Source organism: Mixophyes fleayi, chromosome 1 (genome assembly GCF_038048845.1).
Source record: "Mixophyes fleayi isolate aMixFle1 chromosome 1, aMixFle1.hap1, whole genome shotgun sequence".
In the NCBI taxonomy this organism is placed as follows: Eukaryota; Metazoa; Chordata; class Amphibia; order Anura; family Limnodynastidae; genus Mixophyes; species Mixophyes fleayi.
The window spans coordinates 442165055-442186891 of record NC_134402.1 but is presented as its reverse complement, the minus strand read 5'-3'; the positions used below and the strand labels follow the sequence as shown (position 1 = coordinate 442186891).

Here is a 21837-nt window from a genome sequence, read left to right as displayed (position 1 = left end):
TCATTTCCACCACTGTTTACTGATTATTATTGAAATGAATAGGTTGCTGCTTGAGCATTTTCTGACATCTGTGTTGTGTGCGTAACATAAACTACAGTCTATTCCATCTGTACAAACTTTTAAGGAAGTGTAAGTGCAATACAATAGGACATTTGCTGGCAAGCATCAATAGCCGTTATATATGCAAGTTTTAGCAGTGTGCATGCCATAAGGTGTCATGTGATTCACTTTGGTCCAATCACATGTGTGTTTTTACTGGTACTTATGAAATTGTAAGCGTGCATTGGTAACATAGTACAAATGTTACAGGGGAGCTGTGCTACAAACCAGTATATGATAACTAATGAAAGACCATGTTTACCTATGGGTTATATAACATTTAGTTATTATGAGTTATATAACATTTATTTGCTATTGGTTATATAACATTTAATTGCTGTGAGTTATATTACATTTAGTTGCTATGGGTTATATAACATTTAGCTGTTACGGGTTATATAACATTTACTTGCCATGAGTTATATAACAATAAGTTGCCTTGGGTTATATAACATTTATTTGTTATGGGTTATATTACATTTAGCTCTTATGGGTTATATACCATTTAGTTGCCTTGGAATATATAACATTTACTTGCCATGAGTTATATAACATTTAGTTTCCTTGGGTTATATAACATTTAACTGTTATGGGTTATATTACATTTAGTTGCCTTGGGTTATATAACATTTATTTGTTATGGGTTATATAACATTTAGCTCTTATGGGTTATATACCATTTAGTTGCCTTGGAATATATAACATTTAGTTGCTGTGGGTTATATAACATTTAGTTGCTATGGGTTATATTACATTTAGTTGCTATGGGTTATATTACATTTAGTTGCTATGGGTTATATTACATTTAGTTGCTATGGGTTATATTACATTTAGTTGCTATGGGTTATATAACATTTAGTTGCTATGGGTTTTATGACATTTAGTTGTTATGGTCTATATAACATTTAGTTTGCTATGGGTTATATTACACTTTGCACTTTACTTTGCTGAGGGTTATTTTGTATCATTGGTTTTGAATCTCTACACATCATTTTATATTTCCCTTACTATAAGCATCGTGGGAGCCTGGTATTGGAGGTGGTTGTGGAAGGGGGGGGGGTGAACTGTTCCTGTAAATAAAATCCCTAATTCCAGCAAGACACACTAAAAATCACGGCAGGTAGAAAAACCCTTTAAATGATCCTTTTTGTGGAACACTCTAATGTTAGAGAATGGCAGAAACAAGGCTTGGACTGTTGACATTGTATTATGCTTACAGTTTTTCTACAGCCTCGTCCTATTTTATTTATCCCAAAAAATGTGGAAAAAAAATCAGTGACCCTTTTACTAACCCCAAGACATGAATGTTTGATATGATTCCCTGTACGACATGTAATCTTTTATTACAGTCAATCACAGCTTCAGAGACCTGTCACCACATCTAAGCTGATGAGACCGTGTGAAGTCTTGTTTCCATTTATGATCATTTCTGGGTGTTTCTGCTCTTTGTAACACTCGTTTCTTCGTTATTGCGTTTGCAAAGTACAATCTGAAACTAAAATGTTTGGATCTGACGAGGAGCCAGGATGGCCCAAAATCCTTTTACTGAACTAACCACCCTCTGTGTTTCTCAGAAGTTTCATTGTACATAAAAAAAATAGCTTACTTGTAGATGCCCTTTCATTAAATCCATGGAGATATTCAAATTATTGATGTTTTAATTTATACATTTATGTAAAAACAGCCATTGGAGACCTTTCAGGCACTGTCGGTAATTCTTATTAGGTCTTGTATAAAATAAAATAACGTATACTTATATTTTATATCATCATTTTCAAATCCGGTTATTTTTTCCATCGAAGATTTTTCCATATCGCATAAAAATAGAAACCACAATAGTATAATACTGGCTACACAGATGATATTGCCATAATAACATACATATAAGATCAAATGTTCCATTTAAAATGTGCATGCGGCATGTACAAAATCCTGTAAGTAGAGATGATATGTTAGGTAACCTTGTATCAAAGAACAGATTGTTGCACTTTTATTTAAGATGTATCATATTTATCATGTGGTATGATTAAAGTGGATGACCTGACCCACCAAGGAAAGATTCAAAGAAAGTAAAGTCTGACATTGAAAGGTCTGTGTAAAGTAAAGCTCTAGTAAGTGCTTAGACACTAGGGGGGAGCACGCTGGGAAAACACGTTTCACTGAACTCACTTCCAACTTCCAACGGGAAGGATGCGAATAATGAATAGCGCGACTGTCAAAGGTTCTGCGTGAGAATCAAGACACCATCACTGCGTGATCTACTTGGGGAAAAGGATTTTACGAGGGGCCTATTCGTTATTGTTTTTTTTTTAAAGTTATGTGCAAATTTGTTATTTAATATTTCTTTATTAAGGCATAATATGGTTAATAATGGATTGTATCATCATCATCATTTTGCTTCGGAATCCAGAGCAGTCACCATAAATTTGTATGGAGACTGCTCTGTACTGCCATTTAATAAGTTTAGAAAATGTAATTACGGTCAGCTCAGGCACATACAGGCGTGCACAGCTCAGGCTGGCGTACATTAATGTATGTTAAATTTTTCAGGTCTGCTGTATGGGGAGAGCATTTCGGTAGAGGGTTCTTCTGATCCCTCACTGCATCTTACCGCTCTCCGCTCCGGTCACTATCGGAAAGGTGGTCAATTTGCGATAGTGACCATAGGAAAGATAGGAGAGGGATCTTTGCGGGAACAGCAGTTTTTCGTGACTGCTGTTCCTGTTAAAGATTTTAAATAAATACACACAATCTTTCAACCCTTATCTTTGCAATAAGGATTGATAAGAAATGTGTTAGAAATACTGTCTTTAATAAATATGCCTCTAAGAGAACACTTCTTCAAGTTAGTCTATGCTTGTTTTTATGAAGATATCATCTGTATACACAGTATTATACAGATGTAGTGCTCCTCAAAGAGACCCAAAAAGAGGTTTGCATAGCTTGGGGCGAACCTGGTTCCCATGACCGTCCCACATGACTGTAAATAATATTTAGTGTCAAAAACAAAATAATTGTGTTGCAAATTAAACTTTATTGAAGAAAGTCTAAAATCACATAGAGTAGAACTTAAATCATCATTGTTTCTTATATAGTGCTTAACCACTTCTATCCCTCGATCATGAGGTATATTAGAATATTAAGCCTCCTTATCACGTCAAAAAAAGGATAAGATTTTTGCCAATTAATTGAATAGGTTAGATGAAGAAAGCCCAGTTGTGTCTTTTATATACGATCTCAATAAAGGATGCACCTCATTCTTTATTTGTCGTGTATACACGTTTTTTGTTGGTAATTGCAGAGATTGGGTTCTTTGAAACCTAGGCACAGTGGCTAAACAGCGACTCATTCCCACAGTATCTTTACTGGAGGATCTGTTAAAAGAAGATCGGAATTAGCTGACCATTTGTGCCTATAAGAATTTTCATGCAATATGTGGTGCTTTTTTCCCAGCTCGTTGAACGTGATTATTGATTGATTTATATATTATAATTGTATATACAATTAAACAAGCTTATTTTAGACATACTAGTGCTACAACTTGTCTCTTTTATCTTTTTCATTATTAGTCTATGCATGTTTTTTTATGGAGATATCATCTGTATACACAGTATTATACTATTGTGGTTCCTATTTTTATGTGATATGGAAAAAGTCCTTGATGGAGGAATAACCAGATTTGAAAATGATGCCGATTATATGAGATCTAATAGGCATTACTGAGAGCGCCTGAACGGTCTCCAATTCCTATTTTTACATATTGATGTGTTCAATTTATGTATGTTTTAACTGAGATCTGTTAGACTGCATTTAATAGTGGAGCACTGTGAGAACATTTTTTTTTTCTAATTATACATTTAATTAAGTGTGCCAATAGATTGTAGCGTTGTGAGCAATGATCAAATGTTCCTTTTAAAATGTGCATGTGGCGAGTACAAAATCCTAAAAGTAGAGATGATATATAAGGCAACCTTGTATCAAATAACAGATTGTTGCACTTTTATTTAAGATATATCATATTTATCTTGTGGCAGTCATATAACACACACACCCACTGTAGTAGAATTGTAACACTATTTTGGCAAAGTATCACAAAAAAGATAAAATGTTTTTGTTTTTTTTTTATTATATACAACTGGTCTTCTGCACTCACCTTTGGCAATATATCATTTCTGATGCCACCGATGGAGGAGGGTTTATTGCAGCAAACAGCCCGTCATGGTTAATTATTGAGCGGAAAATATGTGCTCTCTTGTGACAGAGTTAATAGCAGAAAAAAAACATTTGTGCCATTCACTGCAATAAACTTTGCTTAATCTGTATATAGCTACATTAAAATGCCCATTATATTATATGATAACTCCAACTTTAAATAATATTAGAGATGCTCACTGACCCCCGTGAACTGGTTTTGGTTTTGGATCTGGATTAGCTTCGGGTTCTGGCTTTAGCAAAACTGCCCTCGTGCGTTTTGGTTTTGGTTTTGGATTTTTAAAAAATAAATAAATCCTAAAATATGCTAAAATCACATAATTTTGCTCTTTTTTTTGTTCCTACATTATTATTAACCTCAATAACACTAATTTCAAGTCATTTCAGTAAATTTAGACCACCTCACAGATCACAATATTATTTTCATACACTTTCGGACAAATACTGCAGTGACCTGACTGGATGGTAAGTGACAGAGCAATGACACAAACACACGGCAGTTCCTAGCACATCTAGGACACATTGGCACACAGCAGTGGCAGAATAGAAAAATGGGGGTCCGACCTCCCTCCCAGCCACCGTTATGTTGGATCGAGAGATCCGAGATCCGACGAAGTCACGATGACGTTTTGCCTCATTTTCAAATCCGAAAAAGCGCAAAGGCTACGTTCGGGTATATTCTGTTCTCGGGAAACCGAGCCTGAGCATTTCTAAATAATATATGTAATAAAGCTAGTATTCGCCCGAAAAGCTTTTGTAGGAGCAAGACTGTGCCATTTGCAGGATAAGCCTTTGCTTCTACTAACCTTTTCAATTGATTTGTTCACATAATTCTTATCAATCCTGCACTTCCAGTGCAATAAACTATACTCCAACTGTATCTTTTACTCCAACTGTATCTTTTATTCTTTACTATGGCACTACAATTATTTTACATGACAATATTTCTTACTTGCATACACTGTGCGGGCTGATAATGCCTAACAGGCAATAATTCATTGTGACTTTCATACCAGTGCTTGCTGTTTATCTATGACTCATGCAGTACATACAAGCAAATTAGCCAATCAAGGATGTGCTGATTGTAATAGACCTAAACGTGCTACTGCACAGGCACGAAACCGCATTTAAATCTCATCTTTAACATTCCTACATAGAGATGTGATTAATAGGAAGCAATTGTATTGCATATTAGATCTGTTTTACTTATTGCAATGCAGAGATTGCAATTTGATGGTCAAACAAACCAGCATTTCTAATTTTATAGCGCCACCTAATGCATGATATCGGTAACGTGCTCTGCTTCCTTTTTGTACACTGTAATTTGTTTTTGAGGATTGGCAAATGTTTGATAACATAACACTATCAAAATAATAACACTATATAGGTATCCTTTGCTGCCTTCTACTTGCAATTCAAATCAGTAATATGAAAAAAATGGATCATAATTGTGTCACTCTTTATAATATATATATATATATATATATATATATATATATATATATATTTATTTATTTTTATTTTTTTTTAAATAAAAAAAATATTGTAACACAATGATGTAATTACAGTAAGAGAAGATGGCTTAAAATAATTCTATGTCATTTTACACCTGATGAAGGATATCAAATGTTTGAAGCCAGATGGATTCACTTAAACACACTAAAGGAATAGATTTGCTAAAACTCCTTTAAAGGAAAACTGGAAGTGTTGCACGAAGCAACCAATCAAATGCCAGCTATCATTTACTTACCACATTCTAGGGCATGATAGCTAGAGTCTGATTGGTTGCTATGGGCAACAACTCCACTTTTCCTTTTTTAGAAGTTCTATTAAATCTACTCCCTGATGTTCATCAATTAAACAGTGAAAAAGTGATTATGTTCATTGGACTAGATATACTGCGATGCGAGTTTGGTGGTAGTTTTAAACCGTCACACATCACGGGCGGTTTAGTGATCCAAACCGCGGCATTTACTATAGGGCGATTTGAGGCTGCAATGTAAAATGGCTGGTGTGGTGTGGTGGATTGAAAACAGCTAAACTGCTGGCGGTTTGGGTAACACCATCAACAAAGCCGTCATCCAATTCCTGCTTTTCAATGCCTTGATAGCTTAAACATGCTGTTTGAACTATTTCATCATCCAGAACATAAGAGAAAGCACCACTGTCATTTATATTGTTTGGGCAATCATTATTTATTGATTAAGGCGCAAAAATAGTTATGGGGGCGAATATTTTTTTTTCCCATTATATTAAGGGGACAAAATTATTGAATTATTATATTATTGGGGCACTATGTAATGCCAAATTGTGCAACATAAATAAATATATCCACCATTAAGAACCAGTTAATATTATTATATTATATATTCACATTTCCCCTATAATATAATACAGTAATAATGTCCCCTTAAAATAAAGGAAAAAATGTTTCCCCCATAGGTTAACTATAAATTAATTTTGCCCCTTAATCAATAAATAATGATTGCCCCAATAATTTAAATGTCAATGGTGTTTTCTCTTATGTTCTGAATGGGCAGGAAGCACAGACAGCAGCAGTTTGAGCAATCTTGACTATAACAACCACTTCTTTTAGTTTGGCCATTTAGATGGGGGTTTTGCGGAAGTTCTGCAGACCCCAGCTTAGTAAATCCGGTGGTTTGTATGTTCATCATTGTTAAAACCGGGATGGCGATTTGTAAAGTGTTGGTCTTGTAAAATGACAATTCTGGCCGTTTTAATGACAGTTTGAGCTTTAGTAAATCGCCGAAAACCGTCAGTTTCACCAAACCAACCTTTAGTAAATCTAGTGTTGGCTAATCTATGACACTCCAGGTGTTTGTGAAACTACAAGTCCCAGCATGCTTTGCCAATATATAGCAGCTTATTGCTGGAAGGGTATGCTGGGAGTTGTAGTTTCACAACACCTGGACAGAGCCGGATTTAGACCTCATGGGGCCCTAGGCAAGATACTGGTTTGGGGCCCACTCCCTAAAAAAATCCATAGCACTATAGTTTTTTAGCATAACATATACCCCTATTCAGGGGCTGGCTGGCAGACTTTAGCCCGGGGGGCAAGCATATAGCACTGGCCCATAAGTAGCGGCCCATTTTAAAAGGGTGGTCTCACTGTAGGCCCTGGGAGGGCCCTCTGGGGACCGCTGGGCCCTAGGCAATTGCCTAGGTTGCCTAGTGGTAAATCCGGCCCTGCACCTGGAGTGTCACAGGTTAGCCAACACTGATCTATCCCATTGTCTCTAGTTTATCTTCTCAAGAGTTAGTGGAGTTTTGGTATGTGGGACAATATTTTTATATAGTGGCAGGGTAACAGCAAATGCTGCCTACAATACAGTGCAAGTTTATATAGGACCATCTTTGTCATAGAGCAGGATCTGTCTGTAAGTCTGTATAGCTACTTATCAGCCATATATAAATATGTCTGTGTTCAGTATATATCAGCAGATCTGGGTGATTGCCGTCAGATGCTTGCGATATGGGATACATCAGTGCATTACTACATTATTGTCATTTTGCATCATGAAGATCTCTGTAAAGTGATCCATAGAACAATATAAAAAAAAACATAACGCAAATACAAGACAATGTTCATTAAAATACATCGCAATGCGACAGTGATACAATTCATTGATTTCAGATTTGCAGCCATATTTCCTTTTCCTATGCAGTATTTTTACTATCCTTTCCCCGTTTTGAGATCATCTTTGCAGAGCCACAGACCTCAAACCCTGGGGTGTCCCTGAATTAGAATTATATAGTAGTGTTGAAGATGAAAGCAGAGAGCCTTTGTGTCCATCATTATACAAACTCTCTTAGAAGTCGTGATCCTTCGGTCTTAGAATTCTGTATCACTGTCTACAGAGAGCTTTAAGAGTAAAGGGTCCTCCAATGTATATGCTATTTTCTTTTTAACTTATGCACATACGAATCGCTGAGTAAAAAGTACTTGATGTCAGGCCTGTGTTCAGAATACTGACTTCCTCCGTCGGTCCGGTGGACTCTTTATTAAATACCGTCTTAGATGAACGTACAGCATATTATTTATTCTACTGCAATGATTGATTCAATGATGAGAGTTTAGAGTAATGTTTGGCTCACAGTTTTTAGAGTTTAGAGTAAGCTTTGTATGGTTTTTAATGCATCTGACCATTTCTTTTAACACATTGTAACATTAGCTTTGTATGACAGTCAAATAACACATCTCACAGTCTACCTCCCTGGATGAGTTTTGTTCTCCGTGACAGCATTTCAAAACGCTGCAGATGAATGCAATGCTACATGGGCAATCGTTGACTAGAAAGACTGTAAAACGTATAGTTTCATCCTGTCTAATGCTTCTTAATGCTGACTCTTGGAATAAAGCCTGTTAACGAAATTGCTGATTTGATGTGTCAACCGTCTTATAAAGAGCTTTCATAATATAACGATAATGTCTCTCTTTCTCTTTGTAGTGGAGCACCCTGACAAAATGGCTAATGATCAAGGTACAGTGTCCTTATTCTGTCAACTTTTCTTTTCGAAAAAAAATAAAAAATAAAAAAATAAAAAGTCAATGGTGAGCTGTGGGAGTGATTTCGGTGCTCGCCGCGCGTTTTGCTTTTCACCTGGTCTGCACACCTGAAGAGGCAGACACCGACGTGCTAATTAATCTCGTTAATGAAGTTCTGCAAGGCTGAGGCTGCTGTTCCTTTTTTGATGGGGGTGATGTAAATTTTCTTGAGAGGAAATTGTTTTGTCTCGTTTTCTGAAGGACCAATTAAAATGTCAAGCTTCTTTGTACGAAATAAATTTTTGTCTCTCTCCCCGTGCTTCTGAATAATTCACATTAAGTATAATTAAGCTCGGCATAATTTTCAGCCGGCTGTTGCATCCTTCCATTGGCTATAGAATAAATTTGCAGATTTCTCGTTTTGGAATGATTGTAAATCCTTCGTTCTCCTAGACAGCGTTTGGGAGTTTAATGCAAACACAGGTTATACTTAACTTTTTTCTTTTTATCAGAGAATTATTCTTATAGTTTGTTTAAGTATAGAATACGTATATGGTTTAAATTGGTTGAACAAGACAGTGATATTTAAGTAAACCTATCCTCGTACGTCACTGTAGCATCTTGTCATTTAACAGAAGATCTAAAACTATTTATTGAGAAGGAAAGTTAAAGGATCGCAAAGTGGTTCGCATTGAGTTTGATGCTGTTCCTTCTTACTGCTTTGGTTCTGGAATTCTATCTGTACAAAATAGGTCGGTGGGTTGTGTATCCCACTTAAGGGTACGAAGTTTGCAAGTTCTTCCTGTGTTTGCATGGATTTACCCAGAGTGCTTCAGTTTCCCACTGTCCAAATATATACTGGTAGTCAGTAGCTTGCTGGACTCGGGGGCAAGGGGACATCTGGCCCCCGAGCCGGTGCCATAGTGGGCTACCTTGGGCTGGGTTACTGGGTTCATTGCATTTATTTTCCTTTAAAATCTTCCTAATAGACTGCTGAACCAAGTCTCGCCCCCACCCCAGGCTAAAGCTTGCCAGCCCTCGCCTGCTGGTAGGTTTACTGGCCATCCAACTAAATTGACCCTCGTGTTTTAGATTGTAAGCTCCACTGGGGCAGGCAGTGAAATGCCTGAATAAAGCTCTTTGATGGTACAGTGCTGGAAAATATGGTGTCGCTATACCCGGGTGTAGGTAGAATTTTTTTGATCCATACCAACATTTCTAAAGGGACCAAAAAGTTTATAGGGAGGACACCATCCTTTTTTTTCTACCCGCTCATCACTTGTCAGCCACCAGCTCACGTCGCTCTGCCCTTCCTGCTCAATAAGGAATTATACATTTCCTTCTGAGTAGGATTCAATTGTTGGAGCCCTAGATTGTTGGCTTCTGTGAACTGCATTCTGCGGCTTAGAATCCCCTACGGTGTCGTAAGTCAAACAGCAGTGAGCTGACGCCGAACTATTATTTTTCGGAGATGGCAGAGGAGAGCAGTGTATGGCATAGGCAAACCGAGGGGGGGTTCCTAGTGTCTGGAAACCCCCTCCCAGCATGGGGCACTGTATGCTTGAGGTGACTTGCCCCGTGTATATGATTGGGATAGGAATTGCCTGTGTCTATGATGTAGATAGGAAGAGTTGGAGAGCAGCCAAGCACTGTCTAAAATTATAGTCACGCCCCCATGCATGCTGGTCACGCCCAATGGCGGCGTAGTGTGGAAACCCCTCTTTACAAATTCTGCAGTAGCAGCTACAATCACTCAATAGTCACACCCATGGCGCTATATAAACAGGATAGTAATGTTCTAAACTAGCTATATTTGCTCGAATGCCTAAATTACTTTTATACTATTTTTTTTTTTTTTTACATCTATATCTGTCCTCTCGTTTTGCAGCAGCCCCACCCAAATGCCAGTGGCATTCTATGCAAATGATAGCCGGGGAGACGTTACCAAAAAAGCAAGATGGTCCCCCACTACTGTGGGGAAAAGTTTCTTAAAAAAAAAAGTTATTACAAACGTTTCTAGACAAATCCTTATTTGACTTTTCAAAAGCACCAACGTGATTTTATGTGGGAATGACAGGTCAATTTCAAAGTAGCGATCAGTGACCAGAGTGACTTAAAAATTCTGCTTTTTCTACGCCACCCATAGTGAAAAGATCAGGATGTATGTGCCGCAGAATTTGACACCAAGATTGTACCTTTAAAAGGTTTTGTGCGAACCGAGTATAACTCCTAACAAAGAGGGCCTTACCAGTGATTCCGACATCCTGATATTTCTGTAATAGGACATGACAGTGGACTTATTTCATCTGACAAGTAAATCTAGATTCAGGCACATAGTGGAGATGAGACGGTCTGTCACAATTTCACATGATACAAGACAAATTTCATATATTCCACGGAAATGTCAAATGAAAGCCATCAAGTGGGATGGTCAGATGAAATGTGAAATGAATCTGTGTTACGTCTGTCGTGTGTTACATGATCTCTCTGGTCTATCAAAACGAGAGCAGGTCTGGCATATAGATAGGGTGGAAGCAAAGGCATTTTCTGCCAGTGAATCTAATTAACGTAGACAGAAATATACTTTTTCTTCAACATCCTCCGTTCTATGGATTGACAATTTTCAAGATCACACAGCTAGGCATTAACATGTTACATAAGACACCGTATCCATCTTGCGATGGTCATTAAACACCATATGCAGTTTAAGAATTCTATTTTACCATGTGCTGCACGGATTTTGTATTTATTCAACAGAGCTGATAATATTGCATGTCCTTTGCCTATACAGTCTCCTTATGTCTGGTGTCAAATGAGCAGTTTTTAATCAGCAGGAAAATAGGCAGGGGAAAAAGGTCTTTGATATTTCAGAGCATTTTTTCTGCTGACAAAAAACACTGCTGAAAAAACTGAACATAATATCTAAGAAGTTTGGTGGCTGTTTAAAGCAGCCATCCCACATAGAAAATTTAGTTTTCTTTAAACTGCAAGCTAAGTACCTTTAAAGCATAAATCTGATTTTTCTCAGCTGTTCTTCTACAAATCATTATCTCCTTTTCAAAATCACTCTTGAGGGCAGACAGGTATGGCTGCCAGACACAGATGCAATCAGTCAACTACACAGGCTGACAGCATGTCATGTGGTGTCATGAGATGGCAGAGCAGGGAGAAGGAGGGGAGAGGATGTCAAAGTGCAGACAGAGCTCACAGGGGCGTTCCAAAGATTCTCTGCTCACTAAATTGTATGCCATCTGACTGTGGTTGCCATAGTGGTCTGTGACACTAAACAGAAGTATAAATCATCAATAGCAATCTAAAAAAATAAACAAGGGAAATTGGTAAATACCAACATTTTTCTTATAGCCTGCCACAGTGCTTAAAAAACACACTATTTTTTTCCATTGGATTGCTGCTTTAATTGCAAGTGTTTAGGTACAGGAGAAATACCATATACTTCTATGAAGAAATTGTTTGCTTCTGTTGTTTTCCTGCTGACCATAATCCCTGTATCTAGCTTTAAAAACTGTCAGAGCAGGAAATCTATGGCTTATATGGCTCCACCCTCTATTTATCATATCATTTTAGAACTTTAGATATTTGTAGCAGGGGCTTTGCTAAAGTATCAACATAACTTGTCCTGACTGTAGACTTCACTCACTCCTACATGTATATATTATAAAGTAACATAAGTAAAACATAATATTTCTCTTTACGATAATAAAAAATGTCTACAAAATGAATTTAAAAAATATATATTTTTTTCCCAAAAAAATTACCTGAACATATAAACCTGAAACTAGGAATCTTCTCTCTTCTAACAGGTCGTCATGGAGATGGAGCTTACTGGCCAGTGGACACAAACCTGATTGACAGGAGTAGTCTTAATGGTATGTACCAAGATTTTTTTCTTTTTACACTGTTCAAGAGCCGTTTCAATGTTCCCGTTGCCATTTTGTGGCTCTGCCAATATTTAGCCTATCAAATCATTAGTCTAGCATACAAGTTAGCTGCCACAAATGTGTGTACATGTCAGGTACACTTGAAAAGTCAACTGAATTTGCCTCAGGTTATTGAAAATGGAAAAAACTAGGTAAAATGGAAGCCATTGTCTGACGAAGCAAAGTGAGAGAGAATCTATAGTCACAAGATCACTGGTGCTGTTTGAAAGATAAAGATCTGATCTCACTGTGATAAGGACACCTCACTGCACAAAGGACTTAGGAAACCTTGAGAGGGTTCAAAAAGGGGGCAGACTAATTAATAAAGGAAATTGAAGGGTTCATTTATAAAGAGTGGTTAGAAAAATAGATTTAATTACTTTAGAAAAAGGCACCTTATTTATATTTATTTGAGGTCAGTACAAAGATTTGTCCAATGAACTTTTCATACCAAAGACCATACAGAGGACAACAAGTCATCACTAGAGAATAGGAGAACAATAGTTCACCATGAGCTTAGGAAATGGGTCATTATTGTAAGTGTGGTTACGGTGTGGTAGTCATCACCACATGATGTAGTGATTATAAAATCTATTGGATGCCTCTCTTGCAAGAAATGTCATCTGTAATTTTAAGTAGTCAAGGACACGTCATTTTATCTTCTTCTGGATCAACACAGTTAGAATTGATGAAAGGTAGACATTGATTGACCTGTGACTTGGTTGAACTTGATTGACCTGCGTCTTTTTAACCTTATGAATTATGTAAACTAACAAAAACAGCAAACAACTAGGGACTAGATTTACTAAACTGCGGGTTTGAAGAAGTGGAGATGTTGCCTATAGCAACCAATCAGATTATAGCTTTCATTGTGTAGAATGCACTAAATAAATGACAGCTAGAATCTGATTGGTTGCTATAGGCAACATCTCCACTTTTCAAACCCGTTTAGTAAATATAACCCTAGGTGTATTTAATACATAGGGCTATGTATACAAAGAGTGATACAATCCATGGAAACCAAAGACATTTCTATGACATTTTCTGCATTATTTGCAATTGTGTTATAGCACAGGGTACCATTGTATTATCTAAGCCCTGCTATTTTGTAAAGGCTTATCTGGTAAAGATGGATTTTAGAACAATATTGTCTTTCCATTTCCCTCGGATATATTTATGCATCTTAATTTGGTTGCTTCTAAGGCACCTTTAATATAATATTTTTTTTTGTTAGCCCTTTCTTTCCCTTAAATTGTGAACCCAATGCCCTTCTTACAGTGGGGTGCTCAAAATTGTGCCCCATTTTCAAAATGTTTTATTTGTCTGTCCCGCTTTTGAAAAAAAAAAATATGCCTAATCCCCTTGTTCTATGTGTAATTGTGCCTTCTGAATTCTGAGTCTATTATTCATTTGCTCCTAAAATTCTATTTATGACTATTAATTTCAAAAGAATAATGTCCCCTGCCTACAATTATCTATGGATATTGAAATATTTTTTTGCTGGGTTTTTTTGCTTTTCGTTTATTGTTATAGACACTATAAAATTACTAAATCATTTAAACAGAGATGGGAAGTAAATCAGGGTGCCTCTCTTTACAGAGATCTTCAGTGTTCCTCTGGCTAGCTGGATTTTGGGTGTGTGGGACTTTATTATATTTATAATAAAAACACAACTTATTTTGTATTTAGAATTAAGAAAGTAGAACATTACTATTACTTCATTCTCGTCCTCTCAGTACTTACTTTGTTGTCTTTATTGTAACTCTGCAAATCAATGATTTACATGAGTAAAATATCTGTGGGTAACCGTTTCTTAATGCAATGTAAATTACAAGATATTAACCTGGGAATATGAATTCAGCCTCCGCTGCTGTAGTTATAGAATGATATCTGAGGTCGGTGATGTTCCATTACAATAGTCACTGCAATAAACTTAGACATCTGTCTTCTGTAACCTGTGATGAGTAAGGCTGGGTACACACTATAGAAAAGTTCTCTCTGGGCGATATCATTAGCGATTTTACCAACGACTGAAAGTCCTGATCAGCAGCCAATTTATGTGTGCACACTATACACGTTTTACAAGATTTACCTGTGCTCTTCATGTCTCATAACCATCAGCTGAAAAGATTCTGACTCTGCACACTCCGTAAAGATCTATGGGCACGGCTGGTCCTGAGTACATACACACTGCAGAATTTCTTTATTATTATTATTATTATTACCATTTATTTATATAGCGCCACTAATTCCGCAGCGCTGTACAGAGAACTCACTCACATCAGTCCCTGCCCCATTAGGGCTTACAGTCTAAATTCCCTAACACACACAGACACAGACTAGGGTCAAGTTTGTTAGCAGGCAATTAACCTATTAGTATGTTTTTGGAGTGTAGGAGGAAACCGGAGCACCCGGAAGAAATCCACGCAAACACGGGGAGAACATACAAAGTCCTCACAGATAAGGCCATGGTCGGGAATTGAACTCATGACCCCAGTGCTGTGAGGCAGAAGTGCTAACCACTGAGCCACCATGCTGGCCGACATCGTACCATCATTTATAGAGATTTTTAGTCCGTTTATAAAATCAAATCAAATGATACGATGTGCGTTGGTACGATATAACATGATCGTTGGAGCGTACACACTAATACGATATCATACCTAACAGTCGTTTATCATGTGGTTGGCATGATTATTGGGTGGAAAAACCTGTAGTGTGTACCCAGTCTTATTGTTCGCATGACAAAGATGAAAGCAATTAATGGGTCACTGACCTTATTTTTAAAATTAAAGTTCCCTATTAAATGGTTTTCACAGTTTTAGACATAGGGTTATAATAGAGGTGAGTTAATCAATGTAATTATTCGATTAATTAAGTGACAAAATGGGGAAGGTTCACTCAAATCCGATCAGTGGTAATTTACTAACATTCTCTGTGTTGATGTTTAAAGTTTGTCCAATATTCAGTCTACTAAACCACTGGAATTAAGTGACATCACCTCAGTGAATTCTCATTGGTTCAATCCACAAAATGGCTTCTTCGGCTGTGTTTAAGCGAAGCTGATATTGATTTGGTAGCTACCACATATTTCTTCTACATTTCTTCTCCCTTCACGATGTAATTCAATCGTCTATTAAATCTGAAAATAAATTAGAACGCAGGTGAATGTAATAATAAACAAAGACAAATGTGTGGTATAATTAGGGGGAGGGTATGAATGGGGCCTACACAACAGCCTAGGCATGCTTAGCCAAGCTGAAAATTAATATGCGGCAGGATACTTTACTTAATTTTCTTCCAAATGTCTGTGGGGAAATAAGATATTAATTAAATATAGGCTTGTTGTGCATTGTGCGGAAGAAATCCATGTAGATTACATTAATTATATGTGACCGTTATCAGGAAAAATCTGTAGCCTGCCAAAAAGTATCCCATTCCTAAGATCAAATGGGGCGTCAGGGATCCGCAAGTGGGATATCCGAGGACATGGTGCGTGGCGTTTGTCCCAGATGTGAAGTATGATATTATTACCAAACTCACTGTCACTGACTTAAGATGAATTCCTTACTGGCGGCTGTACTACAGGGGGTTGTGAATCTCAGAGTTTTCTGCATAATACGGCTAGAACAGTGAAATCCTCCCACTCAAATTAAGGCACAATTACAAAGATACGAAGGCACAAAGCGAAAACCAGTGATTTCTCTGCTGTAAGGCAATGTGGTGGATACACACTACTAGTCAATTGATCAGATTGGCTACTGTATTATAAAAAGCATGTTCTAAAAATAAAACTATATATATATATATATATATATATATATATATATATATATATATATATAATTTTCAATACATCAAACACAGTCCTTGGGCTAGATTTACTAAGCTGCGGGTTTGAAAAAGTGGGGATGTTGCCTATTGCAACCAATCAGATTCTAGCTGTCATTTTGCAGAAGGTACTAAATAAATGAAAGCTAGAATCTGATTGTTGCTATAGGCAACATCCCCACTTTTTCAAACCCGCAGCTTAGTAAATCTAGCCCCTTGTATCTTTAGGATGACTTCCCCTCCGTAACAACAAGCAGCTGTTTATATTCTGTATGTATACATATTACCCACAGGGGTAGTTTTACTAAAACGTGTAAAAAGGAAAAGTGGAGGTGTTGCCCATAGCAACCAATCAGCTTTTAGCTATCATTTATCTTGTACACTCTAGACAAGGATAGCTAGAACCTGATTGATTGCTACGGACACCTCCACGTTTAGAAATTTTAGCAAATCTACGCATTAGCTTTTATATTCCAATACCAAGACACATGTTACGTATCAGGAGCTAAACAAAAAAATCTTCTACTGTAAAACATTTGTCTGAAACATCCAACACCAACTTGTCTCAAGGTCCTTCATTTGATATTACATTCAAGTTGGTTAAAAGTCATTCATTCATTTTACACTAATAGTTTCGTAGAGACATCCTCTCTTTGAGTTCTACAGTAATGAATGCAAGTGCAAACATATAGGCAGTTAACCTTTTCTATGTATTAGAAAAAAAGGTGTTTAAATGCCAATATTTAAATTCATAGTGCTGGGACTCTTTGAGATCAATAAGAAAGATTTATGTACACAATGGTAATGTGTAGAAACCGAGAACCACCAATCAGAAACAAGTTGATGAATTGGGTGTTCTGCCATATCACTTGCTCCAGATACAGGGCTAGTCTAAGTCCTGAGTATTAGTGATGACAGTCTGGTATTCCTGCTATAACATGTGTTTGCAATCACGAGCAACTGTAAAAATCTATTATATGTTCAGTAGACATTAACAGCATCCTAATAAATGTATTTTATGGGAAAAATACAAAAAATATATATATTTTAATGTTTTTAACTGTTTTGTCATTAATGCTTATATTATTAACAGGTGACATTAATTCAATAGTTATTTTTTTATGTCTGTGCGAATATATATTACACATAGTTATTGGACGTATCCTGCAGCATCTTGTGCAGCAGAGCAGAGCAGAGCTACCCACAAATTCATCAGCGCACGAATCTTCAGATCTGTCCCTTGTCGAATTCTAGATTTGCGCGTTTTTTAAACAAACTCACGTTGCGTTTATAAATCATACCTTGGTGAGTCAGGGCCACAGAATCACTCGGGTGAGCCACAGATCTTGTATCATGTATATATTTTTGTCTGTCTGTCTCTGTGTGTGGGTGTATGTTAGGGAATTTAGACTGTAAGCCACAATTGGGCGGGGACTGATGTGAGTTCTCTGTACAGCGCTGCGGAAATAGTGGCGCTATATAAATAAATGGTAAATGGCAATAATGTGTCAGAAATTAAAGGGATGAGTTTGAGTAAAGATATATCTTAAATGTAGGTGCAACTGTCACCAACCAGGTTCCATTGCAGCCCAAAACAGCTCTGCATGTGCCATTTAGGGTCCATAAATAGTGAGAACATCTGGGACATGAGTACTCCCATAGGTTGCCTAGTTCACAATAACCTACAGAGAAGTAAACTATACGGGTTGGGTACGCTTGACCGATGAGGAAGAATCTGACATCGACAAGCCCTCCAAATAAAATCCGAATTTCTGCAAAACCAATTGGAAAATAAACAGACTTATCTTGAAGCCGATGCTGGAGATCTCCGATTGGATCACCATGCTGACAGTAAGTTATTCCGATTGGAGAAATGTTCGGCACTGCAGCTTGACATCATTGCGACATCTGTCAATATTTAAGCGGCAATATGGGGACCCCTAAGGTTAAGTGTTTAAACACTTAACCCGACATGCTGCTTTAAATTTCTTTTGACAGACGTCACAATGACGTCAAGCTGGAGTGCCGAACACTTGTCCAATCGGAATAACTTGCTGTCAGCATGGTGATCCAATCGGAGATCTCCAGCGTCGGGTTCAAGGTAAGCCTGTTTACTTTCAAATTGGTTTTGCAGAAATTCAGATTTTATTTGCAGGGCTTGTCGATGTCAGATTAGTCACGATAACCATCGAACTGTACATACAAATCCTGCCTGGAAGTGTGAAATTTCCTGGAGCATATAAAAGTATCATTGAGCAAGAAATTGAGGGTTAATGTAATGTTTGCACTCTATAATAATGCAATGGAGAAGGCTGAATGTCATTTTGGCAAAAATGTTCTCTTAATGGCTGATTTTGAAATGCAAGTAATAAGGCTGCATCGAGCTGTTCTATATCATCAATGAGCCTTTGAACATTCAGTAAAACAGAAGGATGCAGCAGTGTTTGAAGATTTTTCTTGTTAGTGATAAGATAAAGAACAGCATTTAAAATCAGTGCTCTTTTGTTTTCATCTCACTGTGTCAATGTATACTCAACGTAAAGGAGAAAGAGACCGAGTTTCTCAGATGAACAGAAGAAATCTCCTTCTCTTTATACCCAGTGGGTAAGATATTGATTAAACAGGAGGAAATTTGTGGCACTTTTTAATGCAAATTGAGGTTTGTGGCGAAATGCGTTGTCCTCGCAGCAGTGCGACGTTCCAGTCATATAATATTCAAGCTCTGCTTTTGCTTCACCACTCTGCACTGTCTTCACAATGTTGCATTTTGCTAAATGTGTAATATATGCATAGAGGATTCATCCTGCTGTGTGGTGTGACTAGGATAGGGTTGGGAACAATTGAGGCCAAATTGCACTAGTGAGATGCGTGAAACTTCATGGCCAAATGCAGAATAAGGAGAATTTATTACTGCACAGTTTTAAAACTTTTGCTCAATCCCAGTGTTGGCTAAATTTTGTTCCAGGAGTCATCTCTTTTACATATTGTGTATATTTAGTGATGTTTTGTGTATTATCCAAAGCATGGTTTAATAAAGCAAATAAATAAAACACTGTAGAGAAAAAGCATAAAAAGCAGATCAAATTCAGCAACTATAAATCCATTTTAATTCTACACCTGAAAGTGCCGACTCCTAGAGGTTTGCCTAGGTTACCTAGTGACTAACCTGGATCTCACTCACTGTCAATGAATTTTAAACAAAGCTCTACCTTTAGAGATCCTCTTGCTCACTAGTCAATTGGTATTTACATATATATTTACATGGTAACATTTACTTGGCACAAGTATAAGATGATGTCAGAGACAGCACCGTGAACTGACCATGATTTGGGTACCACTTGTCTGATACAATAGATACTCTTTGACATGACCCAGCCTCTCTGTTGCTTCGATTTTGTCAAACTGTCTACAAACATCACAATAACTTGAATTAGTCATAAGCATATATCATATACTGTGATGTATAGTACACGACTGATGCGTAAGTTGCACTGATCTCTACAAAAGTCAAACCTAAATTAACTTACCAAGCTCGAGCTGAACACTTGGGAGGGGGGACCAGCTAATATTTAAACACGTTATCTATTAATCACGAAGGCCTTGAGCACAATTTTCCCATCGATATGGAATGAAAGTACACTGCTCCGCATCGTTGTATACAACCGAGGTCTTCATATAAATATTCTATACATAAAAATATTTCTAGATAGCTCAGATCTCTCTGAAGCTTCTCATTGATGTACGGTCAGATTATGTTGTATTTGCAGCTATTTTTTCAACCTATGTTTATTCTATATACAGATCTGTTTGTTTTTTTATTAGAATATATATTGTACCTTGTATGTTAATTGTGAATGATGGGCCAAATATTCTGAACAATCAGTTCCAAACTGTTCTAGAGAACTCAAACTGTCTAATCTAGTCTTTTGGAAGTCAGGCCAACCGCACTAATTTTGCCCCATGTTGTGTTTCGCCAAATCGGATATACATCCAGTATGTGTAAGCAGCTCAAATGAAGGGATTAAGCAATGGGGAAAGCTAGCTGCTGTGCAAGACGCATTGGGATTAAACACACAGCTACTTTATTGAACATCAATAAAACAGAAAAACGTGAGTTAGATCTTTTATTTAGGTATCATTATGTACAGCGCACTATCTTCTAAAAAAAAATATATTTTTAATGATAGTATCTCATTGAACCTGGCGTTAGTGGCTTTGTGGATAATTTGAGCTTTGTTCTGTAGTTGATGGAGCCAACATTCAAGTCGTCCTTTTGCTTGATAGTTCAGTGTGCCAAATAGACTTTTATATTTATGAAATATGGACATGTTTATTGTATAGGACATTACTTTTATTGTGCTATTAAGGTCATCTAATCAGATTTGTGCTTTCATATCTCCGAAAACCGCAGGACATTGTCAATTCAGTGCAAGTCTTCAGTGTTTGATCTGCTAATACTTTTCTTTACAATGTTTATTCTAGAGCCCCCCATCGGACAGATGCACCCCCCTCACGGTGTGACCCCGCAGAAGAACAGCAATCTCCTGGTCATCATAGTAGTCACTGTCGGAGCCATCACCATTCTGGTGGTGGTGATAGTAGCCGTCATATGCACAAGACGTTCGTCTGCTCAGCAAAGGAAGTACGTCACTTTTCTAGAGCGTTCATAAAGTCTTTATAAAATACTCCAAGTATGGAAACTAATTTAGTACAAACTAAATTCATAGTAAAAGGCTGAATTGGTTATAAAGGAGGCCACAAATTTAGTCAACCATTCTAGCAATCGGTCGTAGAATAGTCTTCATCTGCAACCCAACATCGGATCTGATCTCATCAGAAGGCGGACAGCCGACTTTCGCGTCACATGACCTCCTCTGCACACTACAGATCAGCAGTGATTTGGACCCTACTGTAGACATTTTAATGTTCAATCCTATAAATATTTCATATAATGTTTTATCCTTCTCTATAAAAGCCTTCTGGCATTCGTTGCCCTCGTGTAGTCTTGGCTTGGAGTCTTCGATAGAAGATCGTTGCACCAATGCTGCATTTAGTATCCAGCAAGAAAAATGTTTCTGTGTTTGTTAAGAATTATATGTGAAATGACTTCTATCTGAAAATATTCCAAGGCAGCCGTTACACAGCAGCTGGCAGGGTAACAAGACAGGAGATAAGAATTGAGAGGCTAAATTTCAGCGTGTAGTCAGTTTAGATGTTTGGCAGGGGAAAAAAATACTTTCTGACTTTAGG

The 21837-nt window shown here is 37.2% G+C and overlaps 1 protein-coding gene across 2 annotated transcripts in view; it reads left to right on the top strand.

The window, feature by feature from the left end:
- DCC (DCC netrin 1 receptor) overlaps positions 1-21837 on the top strand; it is a 605048-nt gene that overhangs the window by 550257 nt on the left and 32954 nt on the right. For both annotated transcript variants that reach the window (XM_075185502.1, XM_075185492.1), the window contains exons 21-23: positions 8781-8813; positions 12640-12705; positions 21070-21229. In XM_075185502.1, coding sequence (XP_075041603.1) covers positions 8781-8813; positions 12640-12705; positions 21070-21229 — 259 coding nt within the window. The remainder of the gene's footprint in view (positions 1-8780; positions 8814-12639; positions 12706-21069; positions 21230-21837) is intronic.